The 24233-nt window shown below is 37.8% G+C and overlaps 1 protein-coding gene across 1 annotated transcript in view; it reads right to left on the minus strand.

Moving 5' to 3' along the window:
- The window catches only part of mecom (MDS1 and EVI1 complex locus), a 188716-nt gene that overhangs the window by 36104 nt on the left and 128379 nt on the right, over positions 1 to 24233 (minus strand). The window contains exon 3 of the mRNA XM_088346136.1: positions 5851 to 5985. Coding sequence (XP_088202262.1) covers positions 5851 to 5985 — 135 coding nt within the window. The remainder of the gene's footprint in view (positions 1 to 5850; positions 5986 to 24233) is intronic.

Raw genomic sequence — 24233 nt, forward strand, 5'->3', positions numbered from 1 at the left:
ATTTCTATTCTATAGCTTATGAATGACCTATATTTGCTGTTGACGATATGTGTAATAAATGTTATTGTAACATCTGTTGCAGCCTAGTCATCCTGGAAGGGATCCCTTCTCAAAGTTTCTTCATTTTCCTCATGTTATGGTTTTTGAGTGTTTTCTTGCCCTCATGTAGGTTTTAGATCAGGGAATGGTGTAATAATAGTCTGTGGTTTGCAAAAATCTGTGGTCTGTACAGGCTTTTGAGACTCTTTGTGATTAAGAGCTATACATATAAACATGACATGTCTTGACATTACAGTTACATTACCTAAGATCAATTAGAGCTTTTGTTTTTACCAATTTCCACATTTTTTTAGAGATAAAATAGCAAATTTCATAAATCCCCCCTGTGGAATTTTACACGTTATTTTGGAAAATGTTTTTCTCAGCTCCTGGCATTGAACTGAAAATTTTCAACTTAAAGTTTTTGAAACTTTGTTTTCCAAAGTCCTCTAAAATGTGATTTTACGACTGTGATGACGCGAAGCAATGAAGGGAGGTGAAAAAAAATATCGCCTACGGTTTCTTCGACCAGACAAAACAGGTCCTTTCCCTTTCTCTTCTTACTCATTCCTTCCTCACTCACACTCTCGGCCTCATGAGATTTGCTCATAAAGTTTTATGGTAAACAGAACTGGGTCAGAAATAAGAGGACAGAGGCTAGTTTTACTTTCACACCTCGAGCGCTTGCGAGTCAGACGTAATGACCAACACACCTGGAAATTGCAGAGCTTGTATGACACCGTTGTCGTATCAATCACGCTTTCTACCGTATTTTCCACAATATAAGGCAGATGCCCCAAAATAGTCCTTTATACATAAAGGAAACTATAAGGCGAAGGAAATTGGGACTATGGTAAGAGCTTCTGGGTAAGGGAGTGTCAAGTATACCTAGATCTTAAAACATTGTATACACTGGGTATCAGACCCGAGATGTATTAGTGAGAGCGCCGGAACATTACCACTAGACCACCAGTGGTTGAGACGCATAAGAAAGAGGATTAGAACTTATCCCATTATCACACTATTCTTACTCAACGGTGCCACAACACTGATTTGCATAGAGTATTCTGAACGGTTAAACAGTCTCTCAGCTTCATTTCCTGTGCGTCAATAACCTCTCGGTTTAATATGAATGCGGACGTAAAAGAGCTTGTAAATTGGCCGCATGCAGCTCCAGAGCCCTATTTACACAAAAGCAGATGTTTATCAATTTTGTTGGTATCTATTGGGGGTGCCTTGACACCAAAACTAGGTAAAACCACTCCAAGAGCCCTAAAGTACACCTGTGTACATTTTCATGACAATCCTTTCAGCCATTTTGGGGCCTATAAGTCACATACGAACATGTACACACGCACGGAAAATAGGATTTATCTAGTAGTCTAGACTAGATGGATACTTTTGTTGAAAGACTTTCTGTTTTTCTATTTCGCAAGTTTATCGACAGACAGGTGAAGAAGTGGAGAGACTGTATAACACTTTAGAATGCAATATGCAAATCAGTGTTATGGCAGCTAGAGTAAAAATAGTGTAATAATTAGATAAACTCTAATGCTTTGTCAGATGTCATTAGTACCACAGGTTGATTAGTGGTTGAGTGCTGGCACTCTTACTGTCATTACTCTGGCACTCTTATGGTCATTACTCGGGTACGATTCCTGTTAAATACACGGTTTTGAAAACAAGGTCTCGATTTGATCAGTCATTGGCCAATACTGCCCAATTACGAGTGTAAAACTTTGTATCGTAACCCATATCCATAATAATGTACGCATTTCCTGTATGGTAACACATACCGTATTATGTGGACTATAAGCCGTAGATGTTTTTTAGTTTTGCCAGAAGTGTGACTAATAATGCGATGAGATTTATATGTGAAATTACTAAATAATTATTATATCAATGAGTTTTACATTAATTTACCTTTAGTGTATATCATTTCACATGTTATTTTCACACTAATCCGCAAGTGGGCGCTCTAGTCTTGATCATTTTCACCTTGCCCTGTTGTGTGAGAGACATTTTTTAAAAGCGGAAAGAGAGAGAGGCTTATCGTTTGAGTTGGAGGAGTTGTTTACTAGTAAAACTGATACTTAGGATGAATATTTCAATTTCATATTTCAGATGATGACATATGTTTTGGGTGTTGTATAATACGTTCATAATTTTTTATTTATTTATTATTGGTTGTTGATGCAACATCCATCGCAGCCTGGTCATCCTGGAAGGGGGATTACCTCATGAGTGGTCCCTTCTCAAGGTTTCTTCATTTTCCTCATGTAAAGGTTTTTGAGTTTTTCCTTGCCCTCATGTCGGTTTTAAATCAGGGACTTGTGTAATGATAGTCTGTAGTTTGCAATAGTCTCTGGTCTGTGAAGCCCTTTGAGACTTTGTTATTAAGGGCTATATAAATAAACATGCCTCGACTTATACTGTACTACAAATGCTATTTATAGATGTTTTTTTCCTATCTAATTATAATTTTGGCTGGTGTCACTTTTACTCCGAAAAGACTTATTCCCTAAAAAATACGGCACACGTAATTACTGTATGCATTTCCAATCTTGTCTGCTGTATTCTGCAGTATCCAAGGTGCATCGAATTGTAAAGCGCACTTTCAAATTTTAGGAGGTGCTAGCTCCAAAGAGCCCGCATTTACCTTTCTGTTCAAATCTGGTGCAGTTTAAAACCCAGTTTGGAGCCAGCATTTCGGCAGGGTTGTAAAAATCCTGTCAGGCTAAGGTATCATTGAGGGTCACATTTCTAGCCCGGGATTGAGCCGATTATATTCGTGACAGGGGTTTTTACAGACCACCCCACATTTGGGTCTATTCAACCCCGGCACACACAAGGGCATTGTGAGCCGCTACAGTATGTTTTGAAAAAACATAAATGTCGTCCGGAAGGCTTAAAGGTGGCGCATTGTGCGATGCTGTGACAGTGTGTAATAGTTGACAATCGCCTCATCACGGCCACGTCCGAGACCTGTCGAAGCTTTAGACGAGCGCCGGAGCAGAACTGCCGTGTTGACAGCGAGTCGCACCTCCGGCATGGTTTTCTCAGCTAGTTTGTCTGATTGTCAGTTTGAAAAGGCCTGTGGCCGAGCGATTCCGCCGACCAGGCGATCGGTGGCAGAGGAGAGAACAAGAATACTTGCACATGACTGCACAGATACTTTCAAAGACATGTGACTCTGCTGAGAAAAAGTGGAATGGATTTCACTTATTACATATTTATGACCAATGGTATCAGACCAAGGTATGTACTGTATATCAAATGGTATTGACTGCCCTCATGTGGTCATTTCATAATCTGGAGAAGGTTTTCCATTAGAAAAGCTCTCATAACATTATACTGTTCTCAAATAGCGTTTTAAAAATTGCTAAAAAATATAAAATCTAAAAATAAGAAAAAGCATTAGAAAATGAGTATGATGAATAACTCAATCAATCAGTAATAAATAAATCCTAAAATTGTATTGGCTGCACTTAAATGAAAGGGACATTGTGTTATATATGGTAAGCCATGCATTTCACACCTACTCCTTTAGTGATGGCATGTAATCACAACTTTGTAGAGAAAAAATAAATAAACAAAAGGATAAATACATATTTTTTTCCCCCAAAAAATTACCGATAGGCAAAAAAATATTGGGTTCAGTATTATGTGTTATTGACTTTTTTGCGTCTATAAAGAAACCTTTTTGTGTTTCATTGTTTTTGTACATGAGTAAATATTTTAATTTATGTTTTCTGCGGTTTTCAGGGATGATTGGTTTTACACTCAAAGTATGGCTTAATTGGCAATCATGACAGCTTGACGTTAAAGTTACTAAGTGTAAAATTTTAAATGAGTAAAAAGTTCATTGGAAAAACAAATGCTATTATACTTTAGTAGAATAATAGATTTTAGACTTTATCGCCCCCTAGCTGACATTTTGTTATGCCTGCAAGAGGGCCTTGATGTCGCCACCGCTAAAAATGAGTTTCATCGCCACTATCTTGGGCCTCAGGAGGGCCTGCAGATCTGCTCGTGAAGGCCTCCGAGCAGATTTTTGAGTCTGGCAACAAGTAACGCCTGAAATGTGATCGGTTAAATGAAAGCACACAACGGGAAGCACAGCAACCTCGGGGGAAAGCGATAATAGGAAGCAGACCGACAATTTGGAATTATTTAATACGTTTTAATGGACAACATATCATTACATCATATGATTCAGATATTTTTAGGCCAGCAGAGAAGGCCTTGCCAACCCTGACAGCCCATTACTAGTATTATTTGACTGCTAGATGTTGCTTTATTTGATAGTGCAGCAGAAAACAAGTGCTAAAAAGCACCAGAAAGAAGACCAACTAATGGCAAACAATTATTTAAACTCCCTTAAAGTGAGGCTCATGTTACGTAAAATAAATGCAAATTTCTTGATCTAGATTTTCTTTAAATGCATGTTCGTTATAGTTCATGTATTTTTGCTTATTTTTGTATTCCACTCTTTTATTTTCTAAGTTGGGTGATTCCTGAATGAGAGGTGATGACAAGCACAGCGCTTAGATTCCTCTTTGTTCACATGGGTCATGCCATGGAATGCTCTAAACATGTGTCACATTATGTTTAGTTTCTCATCTGCTTCCCTCTATTCCTGTGTTTCTCAACTGATCGGTCGCGACACTCTTTTGGGGACCTTTTATCAGTGTGTTGTGGGCTTTTGACTTAGCAAAATAATTAAAAGAAAGAACGGTCAATTACACTCCTTAACAGTAGATGGCCATAGAACCCTGCTTGATCTCTTCTTCCTTTTCAGTCAATGGGCGACGTCCTAATTGTGTTTGAAGGGGATCACATCTCATTTTTTTTTAAAATTCGTTTTATTTCCTTTTTTTCCCATAGGAATGGATCCCAAGAAAATGGAAGGAAAAGTGGATAACAGTGACAAAAACAATTAAGTCAGAGGAGGAAAATAGTGTTCATGTGTTTGTCACTAAACCACTGCTTTAATTTGCAGTATTTGGTTTTAAAATTTTATATAATTTCTAGCTTTTTTTTTAACCAGTATGTTATTCTTTATTGTCTACTTAATGAACTAATTATCGTTGCTTAGGTCCAAATTTCTTTTAGTATATGGCTATTTTAAGCAGTTCTAGAGGGTCGCTCATATGCAATCTAGGTGAGTGTATGTGGTTCTTGAAGTCTTTTTGATTTAATTGGTCATTCAAAAATTTTCAAGAAGAATTCATTTCACTATCTCCGCTTTAAACTGCAAAATCTTTTCATCTGATACATTTCAAAAGTGGAATGTGGTTCTTGATTTGAGTCCCAGGTTGTCATCACAATAGAATAGTGGGTCTTCAAGTTAGACTAGTTGAGAACCACTGCTCTATTCTACCGAAAGAATGGTTGAGTAGGATCAGTCAGACCCCCATGTGGGCAAAAGGCAACTCTGGCCACAGCCAGGTAAGCGGCAAAGGACACCGACATTTCTGACATATCTGGGAGTTTACATCAACGGCGTGACAGGGAAGTGTAAGGGGAAATATCATCTCGGCAGGCCGCCTCTGATCTTACCCTGTGGTCCTTGCACGGCAGAAGCCTGCATACAATTGCAGAATGCAAACACACTCTGATATCGCAGTGTGTGCAATAGGCCACTTTTTGTGCAAGAGAAGTGAGAGCAGGGTGGGCGACTATCTGTCGGCAATCACAACACCTTGAGCAGGTAAAACTGAATAGATGATACCCATGAGTAGTTTGAGCGTGTTTGATTTACTCCCACAGACAGGAATTTAACCTCTTTTATGTGGTATCTCCACATACCTGATCATTTATCTGGCAAGCTGTCAGGTTATGCTGCTTGGCAGGGGGTGCAAACTGGACGAACTTCAGCCAGCTCCCGATATCTGGCTTACTGGCATCCACACAAAATTTCACATGGCCTGACCCGTCCAAGATCTGGGAGAAACACAAAAAGATGAGCAGATATCAAAATCAGTCAGGCAGCTTACTGCGTGTGGCAAGCGCACCTCCCACTGAGGAGACCTTCCGATTTTTGGTAATGCACTCTTGACATTGACAAAAAGGCCAGTTTGAAACATAAATCCTTTTCTCACTTTTAAAATAGGGTGTGTGTTTGTGAGAGTGTAATAGTGTTCCTGTGTTAGTGTGTGTGTATGGGGGGTGTTGTTCAACAAGTGAATTGTGAATTTACAAATTTGTTATTTTTATGCACTATTATTATAAATTAGGCCAGTCTAGTTTCCAAGCATTATGCTGTAAATATTTTTGCTGCCTTTTACCTTCTTTTTTTTTTTCTCTTTTTTTCTCATTATTACAATTTTCAACCATGCCATGTTGAATCTCAATGTTTTACAATGTCGATATCAATGACAATAAAGACAAATACAATTAAATTCAATTAAATTCTGTTTTTGACATATCATTTTTTTTCACATTAACTCATATATATATATATATATATATATATATATATATATATATATATATATATATATATATATATATATATATATATATATATATATATATATATATATATATATATATATATATATATATATATAAACAATAATCATAAACATAATTTATATCATATATTAATCACAACAACAGTAAAAAAAGGGGAGCAAATACTAACCTACTAAAGTATAATAGTACTCTATTATTGGTGAAAACACCCCAAAATTATACAAATAAAAAGGTCTCTTTATTTTCCAAAACATTTTAAAATGAAGAACAAACTAGTACTTCCAATTTAATTTTGCAAAACAAACGCTAGGCCTGTGGTAGTGAATTTGTTGTCACAAAAAGGAAATGCAGAATAAAAATACCTCGGGTTAAAAAAATATTAGTGTTGAATTGTTTGTACCCTGACGTGGTTTTAAAGTAAAGTTTTGGTTTATTTCTATCAATTTACAACAGCGTTTGGAATCATTGTTAGAACACACACACGCACAATGGGAAGATGTCTTATTTTAACGGAAAACGAAAATATACAATATCGATAAAATCAATTGAATCCAGTTGCTCTTCACAGGAGCGTTGTTTCCGTTAAGAACGAATGATGAAGTATGTGGTTTAGTTTATTGCAATCAAATATAACAGAGTTCGAAATCTTCTTTATTAAACACCCACACAGCTGAAACAGTTTTATAACAAAAAAAAAACAAAATATACAATATCAATAAAATCAATTGAATTGTTTTGCCTGTCTCGGCAGCGTTGCGTTCTCGTAAAAACGAAAAATTAAGTCATGTTTTTTGCCCTGACGACTAGGAAGTCTGTCGCCTTTTAATAAAAACAAAACAAAAGCTAAAAGAAAATACTGTATACTACTCAATCACAATGTCCATTTACCCCCTTACCGTTGAAACGGTCCAAGCCAAAAGTCCGCGTGGTCAAGTCAGCAAAAGTCTTTGAACTCCGCTCCAGATTTTTTTTAAATCAACTTGCTTATTTTGTTACGTCCTTGGGAAACAAAATAAAAATAAAAATCCCCCCAAAATGTCATTTCGGTCTCTCCGACCTGCGGTGTGAAGTGGTAACCAGTCTCCTCAAAAATGATGTTCGTGCGCGTTCTCTCCGCACCGGTTCCGCGGTCAAAAAGTTGTGTTCACGGACCCGTCTGACTGGCACATCTCCTTTCTGTTCGCGGTGTCCCGGGGACGTCTCGCCGCTGCGATTCCCTCGGGCTGGTGCGTTCGCTTGCTTGCAACTTTTCAGTGCACGCGCACGGCTATTCTGCTCCTCTCTTGTCACCCCTCCTGTCCTGATGCATTCAGGTGTCCCCCCTCGCGCAGACAGACACCACCCACATCCTTTTATTCTCAAGTATCAATTATATCAGTGGCCCTCAACCTTTTCTGTACCACGGAACGGTTTAATGTCTAAACATATTCTTGTATTGTTGTTATAACAGTAAACAACAAATACAAAAACTAAAACTACAACTAACTAAAACTAAAACTAAAACAACAATAATAAGCCTAAATCCACTGTATAATAATCACAATACCACTAAGAATGGAAAAGGACAATCGAGATTGTATGTCATAATCAAACTATTTGTACTCACAGAACCAGAGACAAATGTTATAGAATGGAGAAAACAGAAAGTCATCCAGAAAGAGACATAAAGTTACGTAAAAAAGAAAAAAACACGCCCTGCGATTGGCTGGCAACCAGTTCAGGGTGTCCCCTGCCCACTGCCCGGAGATGGCTGGGATGGGCTCCAGCCCCCCCGCGACCCTAATGAGGATAAGCGGTACGGCTGATGAGATGAGATGAGATGAGAAAAAAAACACACACTGAGGGAATCAACTCTTTTGTATATCTGATTTTGACTTTGAACGATATCAAATAAATACAGTAATCCCTCGATTATCGCGGTTAATGGGGACCAAAACCACCCGCGAAAAGTGAAAATCAGCGAAATAGCGACGCCCCTTCAAAAATGCTTAAATTTTTATTTTTTAAAAATTATTTTATTCTATTATTATTTTTTTTTTTAGACCCGCGAAGCTCTGAACCCGCGAACGTGGAACCGCGAAGTAGCAAGATCCCACTGTATCTTCTACTGGTAAATTTTATTTTGGTATTGTGTTCTTAGTGTTCTGCCACAGGGGGGCGGTGAATGGGTTCAGGTGTGTCCAATTCCCACACCTGTCCCTAATTATCCTCACCCTTTATAAGGACAAAAAAATGTGGTTATGTCATTTTCATTTCATTTTTATCACATCTCTGCCAGGTTGGTTTTCTTTTGTTTTGGTTTTCTTGTGTGGATATTTTGTCAATAGTTTCACACTTGTTAGTTTGTTACTTTGTTCCTTGCAGTTTCCATTTCTGGTTTTGGTCCTTGTTTCTGGTGCGGACTTTGTCAGGTTTGACTTTGGACCTGTCATTTGTTTAGTTCCCTGATGTTTGTTTGTTACTTTGATCCTGGTTTTGTTAATAAATACCATCCTTATTTTAAGAGCCCTGCCTCAAATCATGCCTCCCCATATAGGTCACATTCACTTGGAGTTTACACTGTCAATGAATTAGTATAATCATAGCCCCACATATTCAACAACGTGGTACTTTAAGGAAAAAAAGTGTGACGATGAGATAAAATCAAATGCCTTTTCATATGTCATCTACATCACTAGTGGACTAGTGGTTAGAATTTGGCACTCTCACCGCTGCAATTTGGGTTTGATTCCTGTTGCATCCAATGATGTGCAACTGTGGTCAGTGGTATTTTTCGACTGATCAATCATTGCTCATATACGTTAATATACTGCGCCTTTTTTTTTTTGTGAGTGAAAAGAACGTAAGTTTTTATAAATACAGTACAAGCAAAAAATAAAACATTTTTTTATCCAACACTAGGCAACTTTTGTTTCTTTCTTGCGGCTCTGTACCAAACGACCAATGGCCTGCACATCGGCAGCCTGGTGGTTGCAAATAATCATATGGAAAAAACTGCCTTCTATCTTCATTTCTCTCTTTTCCTATGCACGATCACGCATCCTCACGTCCTCGTTTTGGGCGATTGTCCCCCCCAACGGAAGCGACTTCTCTCGGCAGTAAATTGTGACGTGACAGGGGCTATGGGTAGGAAAGGTCGAGCGGGGTCGCGGAGGGGTCGAGATGGGGTTTCTAAATGGATGAACTGGCCCCGGCACACTTTAATGAACCGACAATGGCTTCAAAAGGAGCCATTGCGTGCGTTTTCTCCCGACTTGTTCACAACACTTGAGTCGTTTCGTGAGGCGTTAGATGACATTGGACATTTTTTGCGACTGAAAAAAAAGGGAAAAGGTAAGAGTGCAAACAGCACAGCCAGAACTGACAACACTACCACTTTACGTATTAGCCTACCGCTTTTTGCCCGTTAAAAACAATTATTGCTTATTGAAAAAAAAAATGGACCACTTTCTTTGATTCAAACAACTAAAATAAATCTTGACCCGAAACAAGTACTTACTAATAATTGAATGCTATTCAATTTTACCCCCCCCCTTCACACACACACACACACACACACACACACACACACACACACACACACACACACACACACACACACACACACACACACACAATTGCTCACTTTATTCTAGGAGAGTTAAAAAAAAAAAAATCCACCAAGTGCCCCACTTAACAGAAGCAGGCGCCCCACCACAGAGGCCTGCCCTACTATTTAAGAACCACTGGTCCAGGGAGAGTGATTTCATGCTCATCCTTGCAGTTTTCTGTTAGTGTAGCAGGAAAATGGGGAAGGTAAGAAAAGGATTGTTTCAAATGAAGTCCAAATGCCTAGCCAAACTCCCCCCAAAAATGAAAAGTCACACAAGCAGCAATGGTGACTTAAGCCAGAAGATGGCATCCGCAAGTAGAAAAATTGAGAGTTCTGGACAGCACTTTTCATGTCAAAAGGTTGGCATGTTAGGCAAAGCAACTGTAAGAAGTCTGAGTTTATTGGGCAGCTCTATACCTGTCAACCTCAGCCAATCGCTCCCCCTATTAATGATTGCAGTTCCCCTTAATAAGCAATAATGAACTTTACAAACCCAATGTGGTACCATCACAGTAAGACAACCTATGTGGAAGAGGAGCTCTAAATTTAATTTTCTTAAGAGCTGCAGGACCTTGGGGTATGGGTGAGGTTACTCTAATTAGGTTTCATAAAACTATACCACTCATAAATATAGTTTAGGAAACACAACAAATTCCCCCAAAATACATATGTTTTCAGAATTTGAGTATCTATCAGTCAGTCAGTTAATCCATCTATCCATTAATCCATCAATCAATAATCACTCAGTCAGTCAATCCATCCATCAATCAATCAACCAATAATCACTCACTCACTCACTCACTCACTCACTCACTCACTCACTCACTCACTCACTCACTCACTCACTCACTCACTCACTCACTCACTCACTCACGAAATACTATATATACGAAAATCAAAACATTGTAATTCCAATTCTAATGTTTGCCTTTAGCCTTGAATTTCCTGAACACAAACTGTTCCAAACATGGCTTCTTGCAAAACAATTAATAACAACAACAAACTCCTGTGACATTGCACAAAACAAAAACCTTGTGTTTTACTGTCAAGCTCATAAAACACACGGCACTGTAAGTTATTCGTGAGGTGAATACACTGTCATTTAAACTTCAATTCAACATTGGTGAAGATATACTATATATATAGAACATCCAAATCACACTCTTACATTTAACTTAAATGTTACTGTGGGGGGGGGCTCACGATACCATCCAGTGGGCTGCAAACAGATACCGTTGTATGTAGTACACAATTTAAAACGATCAAAAAACATGTAAAGTACAGGTAAAACATATGAGTTGACAGGTATGTTGTCATTTCGTGAGACGTTGAATGCCATAGGACAGTTTTTTGTGGCCCAAAGAGTAGAAAGAAAATACTGAAAACAGCAAAGCAAATGTAAGAAGTCCAAGTTTATTAGGCAGCTCATAAAGCCGAGCAGGGCTGCGGCGGGACCAGATGATGATGGATAATGCCTCGACTCTTGTGACATTGACCTTATATCCCAGATAATAGCCATTGTTTTGGCAAACCGCGGAGCAAATGTGCAGGAAGGACAGGAAAAATCATGTGTAAATAAGGCAGGACCCTGTCGCCGATTCTCATCGTTTTTTTGTGCTCCCTGAGAACCGAACTGGGACGGCGGTCTGCCCCGGTCATTGATTTCCTGCCTCTCCTCGACTTGTCCATTGTTGGAGGCCTTTTTAATTTAGCCATAAATTGGGAAAGCTCAAGCCGAATGAGCTGTTCTATTTTCTTCCTGTCAGGATGAAGGATTTGTTTTATGATGCATTGTTTATTAAATACAAGTAATCTGAGAAGGCTTCAATGGCCTTTTTCCCCGTGTCTCATCCAGCATTCTGATTCTGGATGGGAAAAGAGAAGACACGCACTCTGGATTTAAGAGAGGTAAAAAACAAAATAACAAAAAAACCAAAACGGGTAACAGTTTCACCACAAATATCCCACCCCTCGAATACTTGAAACATCAGTAAGTACTGCAGTACTCGTTGCACGCCAAGAGAGGGCAAGCTTCACTGAAACGAACCTCAACAATATAATCAATGATATTTAAAGCTTGTGTTAGTTTTCAGGTAACACGCCCCATGTTAGGGTCTTTCATCAGCTGTAAAACAACCCCCCTCCCACCACCACAGAAGCCCAAACCGTTTTAGGCTTTCTTATCCATGTTTTTTTCAATTTTTACTATGGGTCTCAGATTTCAAGTTGGCAAAGTGAGGGCCTTCTGGAAAGCCTTAAATTACAATAGCATTTATTTTGTTTCACTCTACAGTGAACTAATCTAATCTTTTTTTATACTGAGCAACTTTTTCTGTCAAGCCAATCAGATATTAAAAAAAAACACATAACAAAATGTTAGTAAAAATATTGACTTTTGAGTGCAACAGCAAATAAACTAAGGACTACAAGATTAAACTTTGGATTTGTTATGTGCAACACATTAAACATACATTAATATAATGACGGATGTACAAACAAAAGATAAGATACAAAATTATTTTAAATGATTTATACTTTATCTATTTATCTATCTACCCTGGTCATATCCCTCAAGAGGGGTGACAGAGAGCAAGGGAAACACATCCACAAAAAGAAAGAAAAGAAAAAAATACAGAACATGTGATTATGGCCAACCCAAATGCCCAAACACCCAAACAATTTAAGCACCTCGGCACCCAAGTTGGTCATGCTTTTCTCCCTCCAGATAAAACGGGACACAAGAAACTCGGGTCACGGTGACACAACACACTTTGTATTCAACAGCAGGGCCCGACAGTTTTCACCGGTTTACCCCTGCCGCATCATACAGGTTACAACACGTCCAGACATCCTACTATCCTTTCACAACACCTCTCTACTCATTCTTATCACCAACAAGGGATGATTTAAAATCAATAGCACAGAATCACTGGAAAAAAAAAGCAATACATATTTACCAATTACGAGAGAAAAAATGAAATTTTTAATTGGTGAGGATCTTACTAAAGGCCCTCACTGAAGGCCAAGAGGTGAAATGCACGGCTTGCCACCTGTTAGGATGCATGTATGGCAATACTCGGGACACTTGAAGTGTCTTTCCTGCAGGGATATTAGTGCAGATAATGCACAATCGGTCCAGTCCATTTATGATTTCAATTGTATCTGTGGCAAATGCTTTACAATCTCTGTTTACTTGATTATGGTTAAGTCAAGAAGCCTTGATGCAATAAACAAATGTATGCGGTTTTTGTATGCATTTAAAATGCAAAACAGGTCGATGCGGACTCTAACACACGGAGAGGGTTAAAAAAATAAACAAGCGGAACAATCATTAAAGGTAATGCGGAGCACTCATCTGCATTCATTTGAGCTATAAAAAAACTCAGATGAAATAGATTTGCTTTATCTGGATCACTTTCCCCTCGTGTAGAGCTGTTTATCAACACATTAAAAGCTCAACAAACGCAAGCTCCCGGCTATATGGCTCTCGACTTCACATTGTAATATTTTCATACCTATTTTAATCTCTTAAGTGTTCAAATCAGGTTTTGTTCCGCGCCTTTTATGTGTAAACATTGGGTATGGCTTCTCTGTTTGTTTCAAGAGTCATGAAAGGAAAAAACAAATGCTGACAGGCTCCATAGTGGAATTTCTAGGTACAACTTCTCAGTCAGACATATACATTAGGGTGGTCCTTATTTTTCGACTTTTAAAATTTCATGCTCTGACCCCTTGAATATGTTCCAATATATACAAAACGTAATTAGGCAAAGTTTCATCAAAATCAAAGGATATTTAGAGGTCGCTCAAGGCCTCTGAAATTTTGGTATGAAAAATAAGGATTTTTCGCACATTATATCAGACCTAGTGTACAAAGTTACTTGTAACTTTTCTTGTGTTACAATTATAAGCAATGGACTGAAATTGGATGTTCTAAAACGCCGTACACATAGGGTTAAGATTTCCGTTTTTTCTCGAAAATTGCCAAAATTTTACCATTTTGGGAAATTTCAAAGTTGTTGAGCTACCTCTAAATATTATCCAAATTGTTCAAAATTGCACACAGTGTGTTTTTATCGATATAAGAACATATGCGGGGGGTCAGAGCCCAACATTTCAAAAAAAAAAATTTCGACCCCCATTAAGGACCACCCTAATATACATTGATTATTATTATTATTATTTTTTTGCTATTTTGGATGCAGTGAAATTTGACATTTTTTGCTCCTGCCTTTGTGTAAACCGTAAAACAAGGGTCTCAAACTTAGTTTACCTAGGGACCGCCAAAATTAAGGTCTCGTTCTGATTGGGCAGAATCAGGATTTTCCACAAAAAAGTCAAAATATAAATACTTAACTGTTTTCGCTAGAATTCCCCTCGAAAACTAATATCTAAAAACAAAATATCATGAAGAAATCCTATGAAAAAAATGCAATGTATTAGAATTGAATTAATCCAAAATCCGCTAGGTCTGCACTTAAATAAAGGGACAGTGTGTTATTTTCAGTGTTTCCATGTGGTAAAAAATGTCATTAAAAAAAAGAATATTGATTTAAAGAATTAGCAAAAATACATGAGCTATCATTTACGTGTATAGTCTCTTAAAAACTATATTTTCTGAACTCTAAGGCGCACTTGATTATAAGGCGCACTCTCTCTATATTATTTTATGAGATGTTTTAAGACGCACTGGAATTAAAACTGCATTGAGAGCAACGATTGCATTAAAAAAAAATAGAAAGAAACAAAAAACAGTTATTTGATAGAACATAAATATTGGGGAATTTGGTTTCACAACAAAATAACTTGAATCATCCATAAATGCTTAATGTATATAGAAGGTGTTTCATTGTAATTGTGCATTACTGATTGTATTTACTGTATTTCTGGTATATAAGGCTTACTGGAATTTAACGTGCATTTTCAAATTTTTGGCAAATTTGAGATTTTTAGGTGCACCTTATAGTCCGTAAAACACAATACTCGTAGGTCGACATATTATTATTAATTTTACATAACATAAGCATGTCACGAGGCGGGGTGGAAGGCGGGGCTGTCACGAGGCGTGGTGGAGTGGAAGGGGTGACCGGACCAGAACGGAGGCAGGAGGCAGGAAGGGAGAACTCAATTGCGTAACGATCCAAAAGTTTTATTTAACAAAATAAAAGTTGTCCAAAACTCTGGGACATGACAAAACAAACAGTTGTTTCTTCCAACTCAACTAAACAGGACAAGACATAACAGAACGGACAATGTTTAAAACTAAAACAGGACAAGGCATAACAAACCGGGGAATGTGTAATGAGCCAGCGCCCGCCAAACCCACAACCCAGCCTTAAGTAGCAGACCAGCAATCAGCTGATCTGCTACAGCTTGAGTTCGGGGGCGCGGCAGACTGGTCGCTACGGCGACCGTGACAAAGCATGGAAATTGACATAATTGTCCGCCATCTTTACCCAAGAAAACAAAAACTCAGCGAAAGTCAGAGAAGAAGAAAACTTGTGTTTATGGTCACTTTGAGTACAATAACTTTTCATACCTCTGATTTCAAACATTGTTTTCGGGTGGACAACAGAATCCTCTAACATCTATATGTCAAATAATACTCACTGTACCTTTAACATTCTTATTAAGGTGCGGGCGACAAACTATCATCTTGGGGGCTGCGAGTTTGAGACTAAAGAAGGGGGGATTCCCATGTGGGTTGCAAACCGACTCCACATCTTGACACCGGGGAGGCTTATGCAGTGCATTCCAGAATAGGATGGCACCTTCTTATTTATTTTGAAAACCAAAAGATGGGGGGGGAAACTGCTGGTGGATAAGATTTAAGACATGCATGTCAAACTCAGTTTGGCTCGGGAGGCAGGATCCGAACTTTCAGCTCTTATGTTTGCTGTATCAGTAAAAAAACTATACTTATCATCCAATATACATTTGTCACGGATGATATTAGGCTTCATCATTTAACCTACATTAGTACCCTACCCTATATATTATAATCATGGAGGACACGTGATCTTTTCCAAGCACAACACATTCACAAACAATGGAATCTTTGACAATAAACGTGTTAACAAATTGTCTATTTTAACAGTTGAGTTAATGCAGCGATACTTCCGAACCAACTCACCATGAATATCACAAACAAAAACACATATAAGTGGGAGCAATGAATAAAAATGTGCTTGCTAAAAAATGAGATAAAATAAGTGTTGTGAGTTGCGGTGGACCCAAACGCCAGGAAGTAGGAACCAAGGCCAGGTGCTCATAATGATTGTGTTTAATCACAAAATCCTCCACAAAGTAACAAACAAATGGTTGAAATCTAAAATAAAACTGTCTAAAACTAAAAACAAAGAAAATCTTGGAACTAGAAAAGGTAATGGAAGGTAAAAAATGGATGGTTGAAAACAAAATTACTGTCCAAAATGTCATTATATAGGGTCAGGGTAATTAGGTAATTATAATCTGATAAGGCGCCCTCTGGTGGATTGAAGTACGCTAGACCCTAACATTAAAAGTTTTAGCAGCAAGTGAGCAAAAATATCAGGTCAAACTACTGGGCTGGGGCTACTAAAGCTGATAAAATACTGCATAATATTGTCTTGACAATGAAACCAGACGGGATGTCAGCCATTTTACACCTTTAATTTCCTTTTGTCATGATTACTGATTAGTATCGACTATGCCCGCTCGTTTGGCGCAAGCCGCTGCGGGCTACCTGATTGGTTCCCTGTCCCTTTTTAAGCCCAGTCTTTTCACTCTCCGGTTGTCAGTCCATCAGCGAACCTTTGTTGTTACAAGGCAAGCATTTTGACCCTGACTCCTGCCTGTCCCGTTTTTGCACCCGTCCGTTCCTGATCTCCCCGTTTGTCTCCGTCTCCGACCTTTTTTTGATCCCGATCACGTTTTGCTCTCCTGTCCCAGCTATCGACCTGTTTTTTTCCGTCTTCAACACCACAACCTCCTGCTTTGGAAGATCCACTTCTGCATTTGGAACATGTTACGATTCTGTGTGCGGCTTGCCACCCACGTCCGAGCACCGGAACGGGGGCGCTGCCTTTCTTCTTTATCTCAATAAACTTGTGAGAACGTTACACGATTGGGTCTACCCTTTGTTCTGAACGTGACACCTTTAAGTGGGAAGAAGCATTTGGTTTGCATTTATTGAAAAAAATCATAACTTTTGATAGAATGAGGTAGAGACTTGCTTTTGTTTTTAACATACAAAAACCTTGCTACTTTGTGCTCCGCTTATTGCTGGTTCACTGCTTTGTGGTTTTTCATCCTGCATTGTGGTCTTCACTTGGATTGGCTAAACAGAGAAAGAGGCTTCCTATCACACACAAACCTGGACTTCTCCACCTGCTAAACCTGCTCAGGAGGCACATGCAGGTCTCTGACATTCCTTAGTGTCTCCCTGGTGCTTTTTCAAAAATGTTTGATGATGGAAAAATAGATGGTTTCTGTACAAAACCGGGAGTTCAATGCAGTTTTACATAACATTTCAAATGATGGCAGAGTAAGTCCTCACTTCATAAAATTGTGCACCAAACAGCAAAATAAGTTTTAAAGTTATATTTGACGATATAAAATGTATTTGTTAAATTTTTTTTAATACATTTTAAAAAAGTACTTTTATTTCTGAAACAAATACTTGAGCCTGTAAGTTGAAGTTCTTCTTGAGTATTGAATAATTATATCCATAACGAAAAGTTTCTACAGGGGGTTCTCATACCTGTCAACCTCCACGGCTCCATGCCCTTACAAAATGTTGTATTTTCCCTTGTAAAATACAAAATAATCTTACACCATATTTTTTTTCAAACGTGTTTATGTTATATTGTACATGTGTTTCGTTATATCATATATATTGTTAATTGACATTTTGTTGTGAGATACTGAGTTGCTCGACATGAATAAGGCTTATTATAAAAAAGTTCAAAAATTAAGTAGGTTGGATATTCACTGTAGAAGGAAAAGATACATGCAAATATAATTAAGTAGAATAATACATTTTCTTATTCAAATTATTAATTTATTTTCTGCATTAAATTATTGTTGGTAATATACTGATTAAAGGGATATACACAAACCAGTCTTTTTTCATTTTCTCCTTTTATACTTCCTATTTTTCTTAACTTCTTTATACAACAATAATGATTCGTAATATAATGCATCAAAGCAAGTGAGCCGTTTGAGAGCCAGCTCTCTTTAATGAGTTGAGCCGAAAAAGCCGGTTCTCTAAAAAAGAGACAGACTTCCTTTCACTACATAACTACCACATGAAATCCGAGGCGGCAGATGCATGTGCACAGTAGCATCAAACCGCTCGCTTTGTTTGCAACGAAAAAAAAAGATACCGAGATAGAGGCTACCGCGGCGAACTTGTTTGACTTGATTGATTTGCCCTTTCGTCGTAGTACCCATAATTGACAAATTTGCGTTTTTCCGTACAGATTTTCTTGTACGTCGTACACGTCTTAAAATGCATAATAAACGTACTTTGTACAGCAAAAACGTACAGGTTGACAGGTATGGGTTCTCCTCCCCATTAACCGGGATAACCGATGGGCTGCACTCAGAAATTTAGAGCGTGCCGCATTCAATCATCAAACAGGCTGGATCTGGCCCGCAAGCCATATATGACATGCCTGATTTAAGAGGAATCATCAAATTTAAGATTTAGAAGGAAAACCATCCACGTCCAGCCTGCTTCTTTTGATAGAGACTACATAGACTCTCCATATTAGTGACCACTAAAACAGAGTAGAGAAAAAGAAAAAGGAAAATGTAAATAAGAAGAAAAAAATAATCTCCGAGGCTGGAAGTGGGCCTGTCGTGAGCAGTGTGTTAATCTCCAGCTCAGTAATTTGGTTTCTCCAGGAGAAGACAGAAGCCCCGCTGCCGTGCCCTGCACTTCATAAATCACGTCTTTATGTGGACAAGGTCAGCTCACCCCCTTCCCCTTCTACTGGCCCCTCCGCCATGTTTACCCGGCCTCCCGGGGGCTCTCAGGACCAGACCGGCCCACTTCTAATTACTGTGGATTATTTTCATTTGCCGGGGGTCACTCAGGCATTCCGGTAGAGAGAGAGAGGGGACGGATGATTTTCTGACAAATTCCGAGGAAAAAGACTGACATGTTTGCTGAATTAGCACCTGGATATTTTGTGTTCGCACTGTTTGTTTTGCCTTTGACAGCTCGGCCTGAGAGTCTATAGACCATCCATTTCCTTATTGTTACAATGAAACGGGGGTTTAGTAAAAGGGTGAAGGGTTAGATTTATTTGTTTTGGTCGATTGAAAAAGGACCACATTCACGTTCGATTACGCGACACAAAACGTCGTTTTTTTTTGAGATTATAAGAAAGAAAACTAAACACAGGAGTGCCACAAGGGGGAGGGACTATAATGAGTGACATGATACATTGAAAACAACTTTTTAATAGGCAGCATTAATATGAGCTTATTATTATCATTATTATTATTACAATCATTATTATTACCGTTATTATGATTTCAATTACTCAATTATGATAATTTTTTGGGGATGTCGAAAAATATCCGGACATTGCTGTAAGTAAACACCTTTTTTTCGAGTACAGGACATTACTGTAGTGCTTTTTTCCGCCACTACCGGCATGTGGCGCTGTGAGAGGTCACCCAGCATCCACACTGAAGAAGAAATCCACTTCCTCTTCTTAGTGCGTGTGTGAACATTCTTTACTGTATCTCCAGCGTGCTAAAAACGTTGACATTTTTATTGTTCGATATCTCGTGCATCCATTCACTATGGTTGGTGTAAGGTGTAAAGAAGAAGCGAGCCGTTTCTTTTGAAACGAAAGTGGAATAAGAAAGCTTGATGCGGTTGAGAAAATGGTCGGAACGCTTTTTTTCGGCCCCTTTTTTACTACGGAAGAGGACCTCTTGAACTGCATATTCCAAAAGTATGTTCAACTTTTTGTATCTTTATACAGCATATTATTTTATGAAATGTTTATTTATTTATTTTTTTACAAAACAATACAGTTTACTTACACAAGCCTTAAACATACTTATATAAACCTTAAAATATAACCCTGAAGCAACTTACGAACAAATTCAACTTCAACAATCTTCTCGTTCGTAACTCAGGCAGCGTCTGTATTACTATTGTTATCATTATTATTATTATTACTGTTATTTTTATTATTATTATTATCATTAAAATCATTAATTATTACAGTTGATATTATTGGAATGACTTGAACCTTAACAGGGACGTTGTATATTCCATAATTTATATGAGGCATCCCAAAAAAACCCAAATTGGGCAGAAATAAGAAAGTGCATTTTATGATCCAGTGCACCTTATGTACCGGAAAACAATACATAAAACCAAATTTGGAAATGCATAGTTACGATTAAATGATATTGATCCTTTAGAGCAGGGGTCGCCTTCCTTTTTCAAGACTAGAGCGACTTTTTGCAATCATAAGATAATAACTTGTGTTACTACTATGTTGTTACTATGTTATGACCAGGTTAGATATAAAGAAGTGAGAGAGAAATGAGACAGGAAGAAAGAGAGAGGAAGAAAATAAAGAGTAAAAGAGAGAAAAGAAAAAGAGAGAGAGAGAGAGAGAGAGAGAGAGAGAGAGATAAAAGCAGAGTGTGAAGAGAGATGGAAAAATAAAAAGAAAGGGAGAAAAAAAAGAAAGTAAGAAATGAGGGGAAGATAAAAAAAGAGAGGGGGAAAGAGAAGAAGATAGATAGAGTGAAATATAAAAACTGAAGAAGGGAATATAAAAGGAGAGAAAAAAGGGAGAGGGAAAAATAAAGAAAGAAAGAAAGAAAGAAAGAAAGAGAGAGAAAAATGAGAGAGAAAGAAAAAAGAAAGAAAAAGAAAAAACAAAAGAAAGAGAAAAAAAAGAAATAAAGAGGAAGAAAGAAAGATGATAAGTACAACGTAGGTTTAATCGGACCCAACCATAAGAAAAAAGTCATTTTACGAAAAAAAAAATCACAATGACCCAGCAATGGTGGGGTATTTCCATAACAGGTCCACGGGCACCTCAGCTGCCCACGGGCAGCAGGTTGGATACCCCTGCATTAAAGTGAAGACAGCACATTAACTAACCATTTATGAATTACATATTTAACAGTGGTGGTAAACCGAGATGTGATGTATTAATTTGCATCTGAAATAAATAATTTATAAGTGTTTATTTATTTCTCATGAAACTGTAGTTTTAATCCCATATGCCTTATATATAAAAACTATATCACAGAAGATACTGTTCACAAGTACCTATCCAGTTCTCTTTTACTTGAGCCTCAATCCTTGGCAGTGCCATTTCACTCATTTTATGTGTTTTGTGTGGAATCTTGTTAGAAAATAAATCATAAAATGGGAAAACGTATCTACGTCGCAGTAATTGTCTTCACAAATTTAACATTTGTCTCTGGTACCGTGACTAAAGCTAGCGTGATGATTAGAAAGAAAACCAATGCCTTTTCGTACGTGCTCTGTATCAGAGTTCAGGTTTGAATTCAGATACAACCAATGGCGTGCGGAAATACGGTAAAACCAATGTGCACCCAAAAGTTGATTTCTCTTATAAGAAAAAATGCGCGTTGTACACAGATAAATACGGTACTTTTTCAACTAAGTAGCTAGTATCTCTGATGACTGTCTTCAATAACTCACCCAACACTTCTGGGGCAATAGTAAGATGTACGGGATGTACACCAAGTACTTCAAACTATATAGCAATCACTGACACTTCCTCTATGGAGCCTCGTCATACAGGGCCACATTGTATGCAGACTACAGGGGGTCATAAAACCACACAAAGTGCAAAGGGCAGCTTATCCAGACGTCAATTTGCCGACATGTACAGAATGGACTGGAAATTTCAACAGTCCATAGACCGAAGGGTGCAGGGGGGATAAGTTTGGCGGCGGTGGGGGGCAATTAGATCGAGTTGCCGTTTGCCACGGGGCCAACAAATTGGCCCTAAAACGCTCAGAGATATCATCTTTAAAGGAGATTGTTTTTTATCGTTCGGAGGTAAAACGCAATGGAATCGAACACGGATCCAGATCAAGTGAGAGCGAGTGTCGGGCGGTCATTATGTTTAGGTGCAGTCTAAGGTTTAATGTTTAAGCTGGAATCTTGAGACTATTTGGTTATCCTGTGGCGTATCCAATTGGAAGGATAATGTTTAGTGTTAGGGGGTTTCAGTTTAGGATGTGACTTGTCTGTTAAAGGGACAGTGTCTATTATTTGGAATGGAAAAAGAATGAGAAAAGCAAGAGGAAAGGAAATAAAATAATAAGAAAAAAAAGGTTTTTGTCCTTGTTCTTCTTTTCTTTTTTTATCTATTAGGCAGGTTTTGTCTTTCTTGATCTCTTGCTTTTTTTCTTTTTTTTCTTATTGTCTCTTTTTCCTTTGTTTTTTTTCATGTTTTCCTTTTCCCCTTTGTTCTTCTGTTTTCTCCTTTTCATTTCCCCTTTTAATCTTTAATAATCTTAACTTTAATAACTTTAATCTTTAATAACTTTAATAACATTTATTTCATTCTTTCTTTCATTATTTTTTTCGACCTTTTCCTTTTACCCCTTCTTTTTTCATATTTAGTTCCTTTCCCCCTTTTCTTGTCTTCCTTTTCCTGATTTTTTCCTTTCTTTTATCTCTTTTTAAAAACAATTCTCTATTTTTGTTCTCTTTCTTTTCCCCTTTTCTCTTGTTTCTTTTACTTTTGTTTTCATTTGTTTTCTTTTAGTTTATGTTTTATTTTCTATATTCTTTTCTCTAATTAATTTCTTTGTTATTTTCTGGATTGTTTTCTTCATTATTATCTTATTCTCATTTTTCATTTTTCTTCCTTCTTTCTCTCCTTTTTTTGCTTTTTCTAGTGTTTTTTTTCCTTTCATTTCCCCCTTTTTTCCTTGCTATTTTCTTATTTTATTTGTTTCCCTTTTTTTCTCTCTTTCCCCTTATATTTTTTTTTCTTTATTATTCTTCCCTTCTTCCCTCTTTTTTAGGCCAAAAAAGAGAATAAAAATGGTTCGGTCTGGTCACTTTGAGTCTCCGAAGTTTCTTGAGCTTTTTAGCACTCGTTTTCGGTTGTAGGACACAATACAGCGACATACAGCGGGATAATTTCACATATTGTCCCTTTTGGTATAGTGTTTACTTGAGGAAAATACATCTTTGATTATACAAAGGAAGCCATATTTATTTTTATTACAGCAAAAAAGCATGACTTTACCGACGAACAGGAATCAAAACTGGATAAAACTGAAACTCGAGAATGTGTTAAAGAAGTTGGAGAAAAAGAGTGAAATGTGAAAATGTTATTTGCGGCGCACTGGATCTGCGAGGGCAAGATTAAAGTCAGAATTAGCAGCGAAAACAACAAATCAGCAAGAGTAACATAGCGACACGAACAACTTCCCATTAAAGGCTTCACTGCTTTTTCAGTAGCATCAAAGAGGCGCTCGGTTAGGATGCAATTACATTTAACCTGAAGCGCTCCAAACGTGTGACTAACGCTCAAAGACACAACCCCCTTCCTTTAAATCTTTCCTACAAGGACACATAACAGAACCGACAAGGTATTTTGCTCTAATGTTTTACTTTTAGACCACTAGTTGGGGTTGGAGACACAAGATGTTGAAAGAGACATATTGGACGACCCCAAAAATATGTATGGAGCCGCAAAAAATAAAAGGCATTATAAAATCCTCATATTAGATATACAATATAGATATATACTGAGTAGAAAATGTGTCATTTTTGTCCTCCTACAGAAACCATATCATTTTCCATTATCAAACGTTTTTTTTGAAAAAGTGCCAGGGCAAGAGCTGCATGCGGTTTCAGAGCTCCTCTTTGAGGACCACCATTGTAGTTCTGCCAAAACCAGGCTACAAAACACAAGAACAACAAACTTCAGGTACTCAAAGTGACAAAATGATTTCAATTTTCTTCGCTTTTTTTTTGCCAATCCTCTCACAAGATTTTTAGTTTTTGGGGCTACCCGTAGTAGCAAGATGGCGGACAATCATATCAGCTCCCTCTAAATGAGCCCAATGTAACCCTGTATACACATTTTTCGACCTATGAGTA

Source organism: Urocampus carinirostris, chromosome 10 (assembly GCF_059441175.1).
Source record: "Urocampus carinirostris isolate Australia breed hairy pipefish chromosome 10, RoL_Ucar_1.0, whole genome shotgun sequence".
Taxonomy (NCBI): Eukaryota; Metazoa; Chordata; class Actinopteri; order Syngnathiformes; family Syngnathidae; genus Urocampus; species Urocampus carinirostris.